General features: G+C 43.8%; 1 protein-coding gene across 10 annotated transcripts in view; it reads right to left on the bottom strand.

Moving 5' to 3' along the window:
- LOC102243999 (zinc finger protein 35) overlaps positions 1-18,381 on the bottom strand; it is a 33,124-nt gene that overhangs the window by 6,366 nt on the left and 8,377 nt on the right. For 3 of the 10 annotated variants that reach the window (XM_014530299.1, XM_005882657.2, XM_005882658.2), the window contains one exon: positions 12,453-14,244. In XM_014530299.1, coding sequence (XP_014385785.1) covers positions 12,998-14,244 — 1,247 coding nt within the window. In that variant the 3' untranslated portion in view covers positions 12,453-12,997. Of the gene's footprint in view, positions 1-618; positions 703-1,040; positions 1,811-1,866; positions 1,957-10,237; positions 10,324-10,580; positions 14,245-18,381 lie in introns of those variants that run through there. The other 7 variants (XM_014530305.1, XM_014530304.1, XM_014530308.1 and 4 more) reach the window with 7 other exon arrangements.

Below are 18,381 nucleotides of genomic sequence, written 5' to 3'. Positions count from 1 at the left end.
TTTCTGTCAAACTGCAAACTTTTTTCTGTAAAGGGCTATAAAGTACGTATTTCAGTCTTCCTGTTTAGGTTATATGGCCTCACTCTCTGTCACCATTCAACTTTGCCTTTACAGTCTGAACACTGAACTAGAAATATGTAAACAAATGAACTTATCTGTTTTAATAAATCATTTTTAGCCCTGGCCAGTGTGACTCAGTGGCTAGAGCGTTGGCCTGTGCACCATCAAGGGTACTATCTTGGTTGCAGGTTGATCCTCAGCCCCAGTTACAGGAGGCAACCAATCAATGTCTCTCTCCGGTGAGGATTTTTTTTTAAAAAAATTTCATTTTTTATTTTATTTTTTTACAAAAACATGAACCACAGATTACCTACTCCCTGATGGATAAATTCCCCAGAAAGGAATTACAGGTGTTTCCACAAATGCCTAGTGTGGAATAATCTGAGTGTTGGTGATTTTAAGATGCTAAAAAGGCTCTGTTTGAATCCAGACTTGGGGTTAGATGGGTATTATACTGAAAGGTAAAAGGAAAGAAGCTTTAAATAGTTTCACCCTGTTAAAGAGTAATTGGGAAGCTACAGGACTATAGAGACACAGCAGGACTCTTAGAGGCAATACTGGAGAGGACTCTGCTGGCATTCATGGAGTGATACCTTGACTTCGACTTTTGAAGACTCTGCCGGGTGTGCTCTGCCTTTGCTGCTGCAGGCACAGAGAATCCAAGTCAGATATCATGTCACTGAGTCTAAGACACCTGACTGTTCCTAAGAAAATGAAAAATCACTACCAACTAAACTATGGTATAAGTACAGATGGTAAAAAATAAAGAAGTACAGATGGTGAGGCTCATTCTGATATTAGAAATATTAAAATGTGGGAGGAAATAGTAATTGGGCGTGGGCTTCACCCTCTACCTTGTAAGCTTTCTCCCCACTGCCATCTCTTCATCCCCTCAATAATTAGCTGAAGTGTTCTGGGCAAGCCAGGTAGCTTTTTTCAAGAATTTGAAACCACAATTCTTTCAATAAGATCACACTTACATGTACTCTTCTCTGAAGCCCTTCTTGAATTGGTCAGTTGGCCAAGTACCATTCACCGAGGCTGCAGTTGCACAATGGATTTATCTCTGCTGCAGCTTTCGGGCACTTACTAGCAACTTATCTATTCTCTGTACCTTAATTTCCTCTTTCAAAACTACAGATAATAAGTTACTGAGAAGGTTAAATTAGCACAACTGCTTCAAACAGTGTCACACACACACACACACACACACACACACACACACACACTTCCAGACCGTAAGTATCTTCTCATTTGGCAGGCGCCAACAACATTCATTCTGTGACCTGAATTCTGCGTAATATTTGGCAATAAACAGTAAAATTTTGATGGAAGACATTGACGTCTGCATACATGCTGTAATATAAAATCTGTCAACTGAGCCTTGGAAAGAAAGGATGGCAAGGATTACTAGACAGTCTAACTTTAGAGATCAACCAACAGCCTCTGTATCCCCATGAATTACATAACCAAGGTCTCGACACCCTCCACCGCGTGGGCTTAGCAGTATCTGCCGTCTCCTATTCCACGGTCCCTACAAAGCTTCTGAGCTGCAGGACTGATTGGGGGAGTAGGTGGTATCCAGACCCAGACCCGGGGTTTCGTTTCCGACCATTTATCACTCAATCATCCGTTCATTCACTCCATCTTCTCAAGCGTCTCCTCTGGGCTGGGCCCGGGGCCTGAGCTGGGGCCCCGTGAGAGCAGCGCTGAGGCCGCCGGGAGAACGAGGCCGGCGCAGGCTTCCTCTATAACCCCCTGGCCCTCCGCCCCGCTGTCCCCCCTCCCTGGGCCCCGCCCGCTCACCGTGATCCCGGAGTTGCCCTGGGGCGGTTACTGCGGTCCCAGCCAAGCCTGCAATCCCAGGGCCCAGAGAAACCTGCCTCAGCCGGAAGGGCAGTGGCGCGGCAGGAAGTGCGTCACCAGCGGCCCCGGCACCCTCCCCCTCGCGAATCTCTAGGCTGCTTCTCTAGGAAGCAGGAGGAGCATCTATCTCCCCAAGAGCCTTAAAGAAGAGAATTCGGCCCTAGCTGGTTTGGCTCGGTGGATAGAGCGGCCGCCTGCAGACTGAAGGGTCTCAGGTTCGATTCCGGTGAGGGGCACATGCCGGGTTGCGGGTTCCATCCCCAGTGGGGGGCGTGCGGGAGGCAGCCAATCAATGGTTCTCTCTCATCATTGATGTTTCTCTCCCTTTTCCTTCCTCTCTGAAATATGTAAAAATGTATTTAAAAAATTTATTTAAGAAAAAAAAAGGAATTCTGACCTGGTTTCCCTCCAGCTGCATCCTGATATCCCAGAAATACTACGTTGTCCCGGAACACAGTGACCACCTTGTCCCTCATTAAACTGTAGATGGGGCATTAGGGCTGGAAAGGGTGCTGGGGAGGAGTCACAATGGACCGTCTCTGTAAGGGACTAGTAGATCCCACCTGCTAAAAGCACCTGACAAGAACCTTGAATGATCTACTTTTTAGTTAGAATAATGGACAAGTTTCCCAATCTAGGCCCCCACACACTGAAGTGTTACCCGAAGGGACAGTAAACACTGTTCACCATCCCACCCCAGCCTCTGGCAGCCACTCCAGCCCCGACAGCTGTTGGGTTCAGGGGCCATCTAACTGCTCCTGCCAGACTCTTACCTCCTGAGACATCCCCTCACAGCTGCTCTGGCCTCAGGGTCACAGAACCATCTGGCTCCTCCCTTAGCACAGTGGCTCCTTGGACTTCATTCTAAACAGATTCTACCTTGGTTGACCCCAGTTATGGCTTCACATCTTCCCTCTCTGACCTGCTCTATCCCCTCATCAGCCAAGGCCTCTGCTTATTACTCTCGAAGTTTTGGGTGAATATGTAACTCTCCCAGCAGTGGTGACAGGGATTCAGCCCAGCTCCTGGGGAAGGACTGTGCTAGACTGAGGCCTTTGCTGGCTTCAGTCTCTGCCCAGTTCAGGGCCCACCACCACCAGGGGACAAAAAGGAATGGCTGCTCACAGAGTCTCCCGTCCACATCTATGCCAGAAACTGTACCCCCTGATCAACTGTGAAAGTAAAAATGTCTTTCCAATCAACTAAGGCTTCGTTTTCTTTTACCCATTCCGACCCTGTCCTCCAGCAGAAATATGGCAGGTCTGTGCAACTAGGCACCCTTTCAATGGTTACAAAGACATTTCAAATCCACTTCATCCCAAGCTTAAACCCGAGTGGAGGTCAGGGAAGGGAGAACTGATGTTCAAAAGGGTTAGGGATTTGTCCTGGGCTGTTGATGAGTGAGGGGGAGGGCCAGCCTAGAATGCTTCTTCCCCACCACGAGGTCTGAGAGACTCATCTTGTCCCGAAACATGGCCTGGTTTATGCCCCATCCACCCAATGCCAGATAAATCAGCTGGGCAGGAATGGAGGGTCTCAGGGTCTTGGAAGCCACCCAAGCATGGTCTGATCCCCTCCTTTTCAACCCCTTCTGCTCCAAACACACACACACTGATTCTTTTCCCTACCTGCCACCCCCTGCCATGTCTCCACTCTTCCCCTTCCCCATTGCCTATATTTCCCTTGCAGGCCCTGGCCTCATCCCAAACACTCCCATCACTCCCCATCTTTGTTGCAGCCTCCTCCTTCCCCTCACTGACCTCAGGCTACAGCCTCTTTGTTTTCCCTCCCAAAGCTTGACTACAGCATCATCCTCCCTACCCATCTCCACCCCCACATCCCTCAGCACACCTTTGCCCTTCAGGATCTTCCCTTTTCCTCCACCAGCTGCCCTCTCCCCTGCCATCCTAATCCCCACCCCATCCCTAGCTCACCAAATGAGGAGATGGACTCAGTGTGGTTTATGCCCCATCCACCCAATCCAGATAAATCAGCTGGGCAGGAATGGAGGGTCTCAGGGTCTTGGAAGCCACCCAAGCATGGTCTGATCCCCTCCTTTTCAACCCCTTCTGCTCCAAACACACACACTCTGCCTGCCACCCCCTGCCATGTCTCCACTCTTCCCCTTCCCCATTGCCTATATTTCCCTTGCAGGCCCTGGCCTCATCCCAAACACTCCCATCACTCCCCATCTTTGTTGCAGCCTCCTCCTTCCCCTCACTGACCTCAGGCTACAGCCTCTCCTTTGTTTTCCCTCCCAAAGCCTGACTACAGCATCATCCTCACTACCCATCTCCACCCCCACACCCCTCATCACACCTTTGCCCCTCAGGATCTTCCCTTTTCCTCCACCAGCTGCCCTCTCCCCTGCCATCCCAAACCCCACCCCATCCCTAGCTCACCAAATGAGGAGATGGACTCAGTGAACCTGCCAGGGCCCTGGCTGCAGGCTGTTGCTGGGCAGCTCTAGGGAGGTGTCTTCATCTTGGTGATCCTCCACCTGAGTTCCTCCCACTGAACCAAGGAGAAAAGGGGCGGGGGTGGGGCCAAGACCCAAAGAGGTCCTTACTCCAAAATGAATTTCAAATGGACCTATCTCAAAATAGACTAGTCAAAGGGTTATGCCATGGGAACTTGTATAGTCTTGAAGATGGGAAGTCTTTGATTTGACACTAAACTGTAAATATTAAGGTAAAAGGACTAACTATAAACTAGGGAAAATATTTGCAACACATATGGCAGATAAAAGAGTAATTTCTTTACTATAGTTTGTACAAATCATTTCTTAAACAGATCAACAACCCAACAGAAACTGTTAAAGAACATGAACAAGCAATGCAAATTCAAAAAGAAAATATACATGGCTTTTAAGCACGAGACACGATAGCCAGTTTCACTCATAAATGAACGTAAAACATGAGAGCATTTTTCACTTATCAGATCAGAAGTCCAAACAATAATTTTACAGAGGATTCAGGGAAATGGGCATTTTCATACACATACTGGGAACCACAGTTGCAATTTCTATTAAAATATCAAATGCTCTTACCCTTTATCAATTTATCCTGCAAAGTGGCACACATACCAAAGGAGAGTGTGCCGGGGTATTCAGCATGTTGTTGTTGTCATAGGAAAAGACAGGAAAGAAACTACATGTCCACCCAACAGGGCACTCGCTACATGAATCACAGCACATCCACACAACGGAAGGTCACACAGCAGTGAAAAAAAGAATGAGGTAGATCTTATATAGGCTAATATAGAAACATCTCCAAGACATATGAAAAAGCAAGGTATAGGCAATGTGCATCATAAACTCCTGTGTGTAGGGAGGGGGTGTAATACAGAATATTGCAAATGCATGGACTATCTCTGGAAGGATCATCAATTTTTATTTTTATTTTTTACTGAAGTTATCTCTGGGCTGGGAGACTTACTCTTCACTGTTTGCTTTTGCACCACAACTTTAGATAAGGAGAGGGGTCCCTAGGGACATACTGAGGAAATAACTTGGGAGAAAGGGGCTTTGGCTTCAGAGTTGTTCTAATCCTGACTGTGACTCCTGGCTTTGTAAATGGGATAAGAAGACTTCCCTCCTGAGGTGAGGGTTAAATGAGATAAAAGTCATACGGCATTTAGCATGGTGCCTAGCACACAGGAGCCCCTCAAATAATGGGGTGGTTACAACCTTGGGTTGCCTCCCTCGTCTCCTCCCAACATCATAGTTATGTTGGCCACTGTGAACACACAGGGTGGCCTCACTGAGGCCCAAGGAAGCCAGGGACGGTCAGGTCTGGGCAAGGCCCCATTTGTCACAGGTCACATCTCACCAGGATGTGGAGGCCTGGATTTCTGGCTTGGGAATTTTGCTTCTTGCCCCTAAGGCCTACTCATTCCATCTGTCCTTACTCTGACCCCCTGCCACTGACTAGGTCAGAATCCCATGGTCTCTTTTGGACTCTGATAAAAGCCGTCTGTGTGGTCTCCAGGATTTCCTTCACCAGCCTAGCCTCCACACTTGGCTGCTCCCTACTACATATTCCACACTCCACAAGAACCTCTCACCACTCTGCACAAGCCGTGATCTTCCCCTTTTATTAATTCCCCCTCTCCTGATCATAAAAGATTCAGGCTCATTGTAAAAAATGTAGACAATACAGGAAAACTTAACGACTGTTAATACCCAATGTACTTATTTCCTAAAGATCTTTTCTATGCGTGTACAATTAAGAAAACTGGGTTCTCAGCCCCAGCCAAGTAGCTCAGTTAGTTGGAGCGTTGTCCCAATACACCAAGGCTACGGGTTCAATCCCATTAGGGCACATACAAGAAACAACCAATGAATACATAAGTAAGTGGAACAACAAATTGATGTTTTGCTCTCGCTCCCTCTCTCTAAATTTAATAAATAAAAATTTTAAGAAACTGGGCTTTCTTTTGATTTAATTTTGTACTTTTGCATAATTTAAATATTCTTTAAATTATGATTTTTAGTGGTTGCATAATTTAATCATTCTATTACTGGTCACTTTGGTTGTTTTCAATGTAAAATAATAATTGACAAATATATAAATCATTGTTATAATATTCACTTTCAGGATAACTTTTTGAAAGGGCACTACTGTATCAAAGCATAGCAACATTTTTTTTTAAATGGTTGAGCTTCCCCTAAAATGATAATGGGTTAAAATGGTTCAAAATGTATGAATAACGATGATGGGATAAGATAAGCAAATTTCTAGAAGACAGAAAATGGGTAGGTGATCACTGAGAAAGCTGGGTGGAGGGAATACCAGCTTGGGACACTTGCTGAGGGCAATACAACTGAAGGAGGTAACTGATCTACCCTGCCAACCCCCAGAGAGACTTAGGACTTGGAAACTCCAAGTATAATGAAGGGTGGGAGGGGTGGGGCTGCAACTAAGTCTATACTAAGCCTTGATTCCCTTCCCTCCCACTCCTAGAGAAGCACTTACAGCATCCAATCTCCAGACAAAAACGTCAGAGGATTTTTTGCTAAAGAAATGTAAGGGGCCCAGACAAAAGATCCCTTCATTCTGGCATTTACAGGTTTCGGGAAACAACTTGCTCCCTACCAGTCATTTTAAAGGGAAGCCTCTTACTGAGCTAATCCCACTCCCACTGAGAGGTCTGGACTGGGCTTTCCATACGTACACACAAGTGCATCAGTAAGAATCATCATGTATTTGAGGAAAGTCTCCAATGAGTGAATAAGATAAAGAGACAAAAAGGACTCAGGCAGGGCATGAAGGGGGTGAGGTAATTCAGGTGACAGAAGAGGCTTTTAAGAAAACTCTTAATTAGAATACTCAGATTTGAGAGGCATCTCTAAAATGAGGATAGTATGCTACAAAAAGGAACAAACATGAAAAAACTTAAAAACTAAACTAATTACTGCAAAATAAAAAAATCACTAGAAAGGTTGAAAAATAATCAAGGTACTCTATCAGAAAATGGCAAAAGACAAAGAAATAGAAATAATAGAGAAAGTAGTTAAGGTTCAATCCAGAAGGTCCAACATTTGATTGACAGGAATTCAGGATTAACAGAAAGAGTAAAAATAGGAAAAAAATATATGGAAAGGAGGAACTGCCAAATAAAAGCTTCCAGCCTTGGCGGGAGGGAACAGGTCACAATGATGCAGATACTACTTACTGATTGTCAAAGAAGTACGGCTCAGACTGGAATCAGACATCCACAAACTCCTGAGGAAAATTTCAATCTAGAATTCCAGAGCCCGTCAAACTACCAATCAAGGTGAGGGCAGAGTTTGAGATATGGATATGGTACTGGCCTCCCATTCAGAGTAAGATTAAAGTGGTGAGGACAGAGTTTGAGATAGTTCTTACATTTATAGGGTTTCTCTCCAGTATGAATTCCACAATTTTGCCTCATACTCTTTCTTGACAAGTGACTTGAGGATGCGCTGCAGTAAAGTGAGGGAGTAAGGGAAGAAAGAGGAAGAGATGGAATTCAGGACACACAGAGCCCTGTGTATCAACAGAACTGAAGGCAGAAAGACCATCAAGGACGGACAAGAGTAGGAGGCTACAGGTATCAGGAAGGCAAATACACGGGGGGAATAGGGGACTTAACAGAGTAACTGGATGGAGAAGTTGAAAAAACACTGATGTACTAAAAGCAACCAATACAAGCAGGAAAGAAGGCAACTAGAAACTTCAGTGAAAACAAAACGCTGTTCCAAAATGGAAATATAACCAGAGTAAGCTACTCAATCTGCAGTGAACAACATGTACACAGTCATGATTCATACTGCTTATTTTCAACTTTTAAAACAAATCAAAAAGCATAGAAAAAAGACTAACTATGGTTCCAGAACAGAATTCAAGAGCTTTCAGACTTGACATTGTCAGAGGCAGAGACGTAAAAAAGGGAAGGAGAAAGGGACAGGGTGCATCCCACATCTTACAAAGTGGGAACTGAGATCATGTTTACAGTTAATACAATAAAAAAAAAGTATGCAAATATAATAAATAACTCATTTTTTCCTTATTATAAAATTCTTGCTCCTTATAGGAAATATGGAAATTACTTCAAAAAAAAACTTTTAATCACCCATAATTCAATTCTTCACAGGACCTGGGTTTGAACCTAAACTCTGCAATTTACCGTATGTATGGCTGTGAACAAGTCACTTAACCACTTAAAAACTGTTCTTCTATTTCTTTCAGGTAATTTATCTATATGCTTTTTGCTAGTATATGTATCATTATATAAGAATTGTACTATGTACACAATTTTGAATACAGATTTTTTTCATTTCAAAGCATAAAGTAAAACTCTGGATACATATTATGTCATGCTCTTCTATATTTCTAAATATATTTCTAAACATGCCCTTCACCATAGGACGAGAGGTTTCCCAGAGATGGAACTTGAACCAAATCTTGAAAGAAACCTAAGTATGCTAAGTAGGCAGGGCTGGGCGGAGTGGTGGTGAGGTACTATAGGCACGAAGGACAGGGGGAGCAAAGGCACACAGAACAGCAAGCACATACCTCCAGGCTGCAGTAAAAGGTGCATAGGATGTAGAGGGTAGGTCAGAAAGAGACTATGAAGAGCTTAGTAAATCACGTTAAGGGATCCAGACAGTTTCTCACAAAAGATGTGAGAAGAGGGTTTGTTAGACCTGTTTGCTCTGGCACCCAAGGTCTAGGACCATGTTTGCTACAAAGACAGTAGATAATTTTGTATATGATACACAGGAAGCCAGGAATGCCTCCTGGAGTTCTAGTCTGGGTGCTGGACCATGCCGCGATTTGCTAAGGGAGGGAAGCCAGAAGCAAAATTCATCTACTTTCATTTTTTAAAATGTCACTGGTGATGAATTTGCAACCCCAGGTGAGACTTTAGGCCCTAGAGCAGTGGTTCTCAACCTTCTGGCCTTTAAATACAGTTCCTCATGTTGTGACCCAACCATAAAATTATTTTCGTTGCTACTTCATAACTGTAACGTTGCTACTGTTATGAATCGTCATGTAAATATCTGATATGCAGGATGGTCTTAGGCAACCCCTGTGAAAGGGTCGTTCGACCGCCAAAGGGGTCACGACCCACAGGTTGAGAGCCACTGCTCTAGAGGATCCATGGATTGGCCTCAGGGAGCCTAAATGTCCCTGAAATGAGCACAAAACTGAATGTGCCATCTGCATGTCTCCAGAAGATCCACAACCTCCATCAGAGTCCCAAAGGGGCTGTGACCTCAGAAAGGTCAGGCACACTGGATGGAGCAAGTGGAGAAGCGACAGACATGGGAGGACACCTGCCTCGGCAAGGAAGAGATGGGCTCCAGAGCACAGAGGAAGGATTAGCTTTGCCCAAGCACACTTCTTCCTGAGCCTGGAGAAATTCACAGCCAACTGTGTTTGCGTATGCGTGTGTTGATCAAGTCTCTCCCCTACACTCCCAAAGTACATCCAGTCGTATTATCACTTTCACATCACCGCGCTCCACTTAATACACATCTGTTGGTCTCATTTAAGAATGAGGACAGGTTTCCCTGCTCCACCCTTAATGCCCATCACTAAGCCTGGCTCTTTGACAACTACAAGTCTGACAGCTCTTAATACAAAGAAAATGAGGCTTCAAAGCTCTCATCCACTTCTAGCAAGACCAGCCAAAGGAAAATGGAGAAAACCCCAAACGGAAGCCAGCTCTGCCAATGATAGTCACTCCTCCCCCACCAAACTGTACAGAAAGAAGTGGGAGGTAATTTATTTTAGGGTTGGAATTGAATTGGGAGGAAGAGTTATTAGTTGGGGAAGAGTACCTGTCTAGTACTCAATCCACTAGGTCACATGATTTGTGCAGGATTGGGGGTTCTGAACTTGGGTGCAGGTCTGTGAAATCTCAGATCTGGAGATGAAATACAAGCAGAAATCTAAAAAGTCATATTGATAAATGAGGAACAGAAACACATGTAAAACCTAGTCTGCTCATATAAATATTTGATACATTCACTTAAAATACAAATAAAGTAAGTTAGGTCACAGAATCTTAACAAGGGTTAATAGAAGGACCCCAGGGCAGCCAATGGTTTTGCTGAAACCACTTAGAACACTGCATCTCCAGATCTTCCACCCCCGCCTCCCACCGCATTGGATTACACACACCTTGGCCTGCAGGCTTCACTTGACTGCAGTGGCTCATTACCTTGGTTGCACAATGGATCCCCTTCAGAGATTTCAAAATACGAGGCCTGGGAAACAGAAAAATTTTTAAAGAGCCCGAAGTGATTCTGACATGTAGCCAAGGCTGAAAACTACTGCTTTACTGCAAGGTTTGGTCACCAATTCCCAAACCTAGCTTTATATCCCAACCACCTGGGTGGCTTTCTGAAACACCTATGAATGGAAATCTTAAGCCAGGAAATTATAATCATCCATGACTGAGTATTCAATTAAGAGGATGAATATACAATGTGAAGCTAAAACAGTTTACCTGTCTTAATGCTTATAAATTCTAGGTGCTATCTTCCAGGAAAGTACACCATTGGCCTCTTGTGCTATCTTCAAGGTCAGAGACTTATCCCAAAACTTCACACTTGCTCTCCTCCTTTTCAGCTTCCTGATCGTGGTCAGCAGAGACATGTGGTGTTATCGCTGGGTCTCTCCACCCCCAGACAGGGGAACACAGAAGTCACGACCAGGATCAGTGAGCATTTTTTATTCTTACTTTTGAATCCTACTATTTCTTGTGTTTGTGTCCATGTTACTTAGAGTGGCACTGGGAAAGGAAGTTGCATGTGCTTTGATGAGACTATGTTTGAAGGGAGAAAAAGAAGAGCTGAATAAGCTTTCTTGCATATGTCTTCTGTATATGAAAGTGCCCTATAAACAACAAAGCCCCATGTTGATTAACATTCAGTCTTGCAGAAATGAGACAATAAATGTATGCACCAAACTGCTTACTACTAGGTGCAGCATTTATAAATGCTCTTACATGCTGAGAGGGGTGGTGGTGGACAGACCCAGAAATCAGGAGACTTAAATTCCAGTCTGATTTGCTGCTGGTCACACTGCCTAAGGCACACCCTGAAATCTGTCACCATCCCTACCTAAAAATAGACTACACACCCCTTTCTCAGGTTCTCCACAGATCTGGGTGGGGATTACAGGTGGTTGGACAAACAGCATGGCAGAACAAAGAGAATCTGGATTTAGGTCTTAGATTTGAACATTTGTCACTTGTTACATGGCCCTGCTTTAAATGACCACTCACAGGTAAATGGGGCAAACCCCTCTTTCAGTGTTGTAAGGATTAAGGTAATGATCTATGTAAAAACATGAGATAAGTGCTGGGTTCATGTTATACATGAAGGTACACAAAGAATAAAATTCTATATAAATACAAGGCAATATTACATAACTCTAGTTATTGCATAGTTTTATAAATAATTTTCCAGGAGTAAAGGCTCAGTGGTAACAAAGGTATCTTACCTTAGCCAGTTTCTTCATCCTTCCAAATTTTCATATTCTAATACCTTTGAACTTCTCCCCAAAAATTAAGACCTTAGGAATCCCCCTCTGCCCCTCCCTCTCCTTCCCTTTCCCTCTTTGGCCCTCTCAGAATTAGAAGGGCTCCATTTTTTCTTCTAAAGACCACAGAGAAAGTGAGAATGACACTGACTGAGCCAGTTGGCTGGGCCTGAGCAGTGAGCGGAGGAAACATGGGCAGGTTCTAGGCCAGCTTGTTCTTTGACTCCCCTACCTGGGATGGGGTCGTCAAGAGCAGCTCACTGAAATGGAATGCAGTGGGAGCTGGGGGTTCTTTGGAGAGCTGTTCATCTTAGCAAATGAGTACAGCCCAGCAGCATTTGTGGCCCGTGTGTAATCTCCATCAAACCTCAAGTGCTTGGCCATGCAGACTGGGGAAGGGTCAGAAGAGACTCACCAGAGCTTTCCCATCCAAGGTTCATGAGGTATAGAATGAGGGAAACAGCCGTTTTCCTACTTCTGTCCATTTGAGGAGCAGTAGACAGTTAGTAGGTTTAAAAAATATATTTTTAATTACCTAGGGAATGGAAAGCTTATAAATATTCATAGGTGGGTTGTTGGTGAATTGCTACCCCAAGAGGTTTCCTTAACTAGTCACTGCTTAAACCAAAATGCTATGATACAAGGTTCAAAGCGCCAGAATTCCACCAGGCAGACCTATACCAATAAACTGCCTGTTGCTCAAGAAATTACCAGTTTAAAAAACACCAAATTTAGTTTAAAAATACCTTTCCCCAAGTGGGATCTTCATCATTTAGCTTTGTAGACCCATTTCTAAGAAAGCCACATTCTATTTCCGACACCACCACCACTTAGGGGACAGTTAAAAACAAAGTCCCCGCCTTTAGGGGCTTAGCTTTCATTTTCTTTAAGTCAGCCTCTGAAATGCTTGTGTTTTGTGCGGCACTCCTGAAAACTATTATCTTTAAGACCGTAGCAGGCCTCATTTTTACAAAGGAGGAACACAGCAGTGGTGTCTAATTAGGGGGGTAGCAGGTCTGATCAATGCCTGGAGATCTTCCTCTTCCTTTACGTTACTCAACGAGGTGGGTTCTGTGGTGTCGCATGAGGTGGGAGTTGGAAATGAAGGCGGCACCACACTTCTCACACTCGTAGGGCTTCTCCCCCGTGTGGGTTCTCTGGTGCACAGTGAGGCTCGACCGCTGCCTGAAGGCCTTGCCACACTCACTGCATGTGTAAGGTTTTTCCCCATTATGGATTCTCTGATGAATGAGCAGGTACGAGCTGCAGGTGAAGGCCTTCCCGCACTCATTACACACGTAAGGAAGATCGCCACTGTGAATCCTCTGGTGCACGATAAGGCAGGAGAGCTGACTGAAGGCTTTTCCACACTCGCTGCAGTCATAAGGTTTCTCTGCAGTGTGGATTCTCTGGTGCACGATCAGGTGTGAGAAACAGCTGAAGGCCTTTCCACACTCTTTACACTCATATGGCTTCTCACCCGTATGGCTTCGCTGATGCACAATGAGATTGGCACTCTGGGTGAAGGCTTTGCCACAGTCATTACAGGCAAAGGGCTTCTCCCCGGTGTGGATCCTCTGGTGGACAATGAGGTTGGAGCTCCGAGTAAATGTTTTCCCACACTCATTACATTCATAGCATTTTTCTGTAATGTGGACTTTCTGGTGCCGAGCGAGTTGTGAGCTGTAACTGAAGGCTTTCTCACATTCACTGCACTTGAAGGTTTTTTCTAAGGAGTGGATTTTTTGATGGACAGTCAGGTTTGAACTCTGAGTGAAGGCTTTCCCACATTTGGAACAAACATAGGGTTTCTGTCCAGTGTGGATTCGCTGATGCACAACCAGGTTTGCACTCTGAATGAAGGCCTTCCCACACTCGTGACACTCAAAGGGTTTCTCCCCAGTGTGGATCCGCTGATGCACCACGAGGTTAGCACTCTGACTAAAGCCTTTCCCGCACACACTACAAGTAAAAGGTTTCTGCCCAAGCTGGCTTTTCTGGTTTTTAACAGGGCCAGAACTACGGTTGTATCTTTCCCCAGATTTCTGACATTTCTGGTCTTCTTCTTCTTTGAAGCTTCCAGGTACGTGACAGTCCTTCACTGTCACTTGCCTGAAGTCTTTCTTTTCCCTCTTTATTCTCTGCCCCTTTAACATGTTCCCTTTTTCGAAGGCTTCTTCGAACTCAGGTCCTTGAGAGTCAACTTTCTGGATCCTTCCTGATATCATGAAGGGTTTTTCTGCTTCATCACATATTTCAGTTTTTGGAACCAGTAATTGTGGGTTCTTGGTCTCAGCACCTGAAACAACAAACAACAAATACAAGTGTCAGCTTTTTCTAACCTAGAAAAAGAATAAGATCATAAAGTCATAAAGGTGAGGAGGTCTGTGACTTCAGTGTCTGTAGAAGGGCTTCATTCAAAGAAAGAATCACCTCTGGCCCTGGCTGGTAGCTTGGTTGGTTAGAACGTCGTCTCAGTATGCCAAGGTTGTGGGTTTGGTCCCTGGTAAGAAGCGACCAATGAATGCATAAATAAATGGAACAACAAATCAGTTCCTCTCTCTGTCTTTCTTACTTTCTCTCTCTCTCCCTATAATAATAAAATTAAAAAAGAATCCCCTCACATGCCACCTCTCCTCTGTAGGTTCTTCTGCCTGGCCTATGATCTCCCCCACACCTAGAGCAGAGTCCACTGATTCATGGTCTTTCCAGCACTTCCATTTCCCTCCACTAGACATTTAACACACGGCCTTATGCCAGGGAAGCCATCTCCAGACAGGTCTCCTCTGGCTGTCTGATGACTGATCTCACAATTAAGACCAGTTCTACAGGACACCAGTCTGTCCCCAGGCTTGTCTTCTTACCTTGTCCACTTAGTGTGAACCTGCTTACAACCCACCAGTTACTTAGGGAGATGCCCTACCTGTGGATGAAGATCTGGGCAACTTAGGCTTTTGTATATGAGGATGCTGCATATCAAAGAGAGGATAAGATGGACAGAAAGGGCCACACTGGATGCCAAGAGGACCACAGTGGCCAAACGCCTCCAAAACATTAAGTGTAGCAGAGCACTTAAGAACATGAATTCTGGCCCTAACCGGTTTGGCTCAGTGGATAGAGCGTCAGCCTGCGGACTCAAGGGTCCCAGGTTCGATTCCAGTCAAGGGCATGTACCTTGGTTGCAGGCACAGCCTGACCAGTGGTACTGTGGGTCACAGTGCTGGGACCAGAAGGAAAGATGAACCTTAGGGCATGGCAGTTGCTATAGTAATAGATGGCAACACTAGAAGGGACTAAAGACGACTGTGAACAGAGTAAACACCTTACCCCTGGTGTCAAGGAAACAGCCTTGCCTTTGTCAGGGAAATATGACCTTTTCGATTTAAGTGTTAGACATGGGGTAACCTGCTCCACAGTGGCAAAAAGTACCATGAGAACATCAAAGCTTCCTGAAGCTTTAAAACTCTGACTAGCCCTGACCGGTTTGGCTCAGTGGATAGAGCGTCAGCCTGCGGACTCAAGGGTCCCAGGTTCGATTCCAGTCAAGGGCATGTACCTTGGTTGCGGGCACATCCCGGGTGGGGGGTATGCAGGAGGCAGCTGATCGATGTTTCTAACTCTCTATCCCTCTCCCTTCCTCTCTGTAAAAAATCAATAAAATGTAAAAAAATAAATAAATAAAACTCTGACTAGTCTCTGGTTGCTCTACATCAAGCATATCAAACTCACTGCCCGTGGGCCACATGCAGCCCACAACAAATATTTTTGCGGCCCAGCCAATATAATGGTATGTAAAAAACATTTTAATAAAAATTTCATAACATAATTTTTACAATATCCTGTTGGACATAATTATTAATAACAAACTACAACGTTCGCTAATGACTGATTACTATAATCGTGCTGCATTCATTTCTCTTCCATGCCTTACGCGCAGGTACACCATTTCTCTCCACTAATACTAGCAGCAAATATTTAGCAGCCGATTGCCACGTCATTAGTCTTGTACTGACTTGGTGTGTGCAACAGGAAATATTTCGCTTTCGAAGAACAAGAAAAATAGGCTTATTTGCGTTATGCTTATTAATTTGTGCAGTTATTCAGTGTCTGATAAGTTAACGTTCAAGAAAAAATATTAATTTTTATTAAAACGTTCTATTATTTTATGTTAACGATGACTCATTTATTTCAACACTTTGTATTCAGCATGTCTCTATTGAAATAAACCTACATTTCTATGAAAATTGAAGCTTTTGTTTCTTTGCAGCCCACATAAACTTAAACCTTATTTGGCCCATATTAGCCTTTGAGTTTGACATGCTTGCTCTACATTGCATCAGAACCCTAATGGTGTTAACAAGGAGTCCTGCAGTCAGTGACATCATAGCTCTTTGTCTCCTCTCCAGCCTCACTGCCCTTAATCCTGCAATTGCACCCATGCAACCAGGGCCCCATTCTACCAGAGCTGGCAGAGTGAACCCTTATTAAGTGTTTGGGAATTAAACCAAGCTCAGGAAAAGTACTCAAATAATAAGCCAAGTGGGATGAGGGTCAGCAGGAGTGGGAGGTAGGCTTCCCCATTAGTGGTGTCAGCTTAGAAGTGAGCAGTGAAGCTGTGAGCTGCATCACGCAGCAACCGCCAGGGAAACCCAGCACCCACAAAACATCCTACCTGCTCAGGCCAGGGCGACTCTCCAACCAGAGATGAGGGAGTGGGACAGGGATGTCAAGGTGGAACAAAGCAATATGAGGGCAAGGAAACAGCCCAGCTTGGTTGCCTGGTTAAGACCATGGTAATATGAAATTCCATCACAAGCATTCAGATAATAAGAAGGGCAGTGTCGCAGAAAGGAAAGGCCGGAGTAAGATACAGTAGAGCCCCGAATGTGACAGTAAGTAAAAGTCTGAAATGTTAATCTTTTCCTGATTATTTCTACTCCTACTGTTCTGATACCTTTTTTAAAAATCTACTCCAATTTTCTGCCTGTAGTTTACTGCTCTTATATCTTCTTAGTTTTTCCCTCTACCTATTTCCCTTACTGCCTCTCTTATCGCTCTCTTCTAGTGTTTAGTTTTTTATTTTTTATGTGAAATATTCTGATTTTCCCCTTGTATAGCTTCATGTCTCTTCTGCTTTTCTCTTGCTCATTACATTCTTCCCATTTGTGTTCTCTACTATTCTTTATCTCCTACATCTCACTTTACTTTTCTCCCTTCTACTGTTCTGTCCCAATTTTTTCCACCTTCTTCTTCTTACTTTTAGGTTCTCACCACTAACACTGGGGGCCCCAATCCCAGCAGCTCTGCAACAGATCAAAGCCCAGGAACACTTTAACTCAGCCTCACTCACTCCTACCCTCCTTACTGTGAGATTTAGACGAGAAAGACATGAAAGAAGAAGACCAGTGGGAACTACTGAATTGATTAGATCTAATAACAGAAACAATTCCTTATATTTGCATAACGCTTTCTGTTAAAATTATTACAGAATTGGGTACAACTGTAGCCCAAAAGGTCTTAATATAAGTGGTTATTTAACAGATTCAACACAGAGATGAAGTAAGAGCTAGGGTTTTGGCAAGTGCCCAGGGAAATCAAGGCCAATCCTGTCTGCTCAAGCTCAAATCAAAATTAAAAGAAAAATACTTCTCTTTCATCTAAAAAAAAAAAAGAGAGAGCGAAAGAGAACTGAAATGCTATGAGTCTGCCATCTTAGCTGCTGATGTGAAGGGTAATTTGATTTACTAAATTTGTAAGTCCAACTCATTAGATTTACAAAAGCTGTGTGTGTACAAGATTTGTAAGTTTGCCTATTTAGGTATTTAAAATCTTTTAAAGAACTAAAGATATTAAACTTGCAATTTAATATATTTTTGTATTTTTTATTTAAGAAAATAAAAATAAAGAAAATTGTTATGTAGGTGGAATTAAATGTTTTAAAAACTCAATTTGCAAGATATCTAGGAATAAACTTAACTAAAGAGGTAAAAGACCTATATGCTGAAAACTACAGGACGTTGAAAAAAGAGATAGAAGAAGACATAAACAGATGGAAGAACATACCATGTTCATGGATTGGTAGAATCAACATCATTAAAATGTCCATACTACCCAAAGCAATCTATAAATTCAACGCACTACCCATTAAAATACCAACGGCATATTTCACAGACCTAGAACGAACTCTCCAAAAATTCATCTGGAATAAAAAAAAGACCCCGAATAGCTGCAGCGATCCTGAGAAAGAAGAACGAAGTAGTAGGGATCTCAATACCAGATATCAAGCTGTATTACAAAGCCACTGTTCTCAAAACTTCCTGGTACTGGCACAAGAACAGACATATAGATCAATGGAATAGAATAGAGAACCCCGAAATTGACCCGAACCAATATGCTCAATTAATATTTGACAAAGGAGGCAAGAACATACAATGGA

This window comes from Myotis brandtii, unplaced genomic scaffold, assembly GCF_000412655.1.
Source record: "Myotis brandtii unplaced genomic scaffold, ASM41265v1 scaffold731, whole genome shotgun sequence".
Taxonomy (NCBI): Eukaryota; Metazoa; Chordata; class Mammalia; order Chiroptera; family Vespertilionidae; genus Myotis; species Myotis brandtii.
Note: the sequence above shows the minus strand (reverse complement) of the source record. Positions and strands in the feature narration are given on the sequence as shown.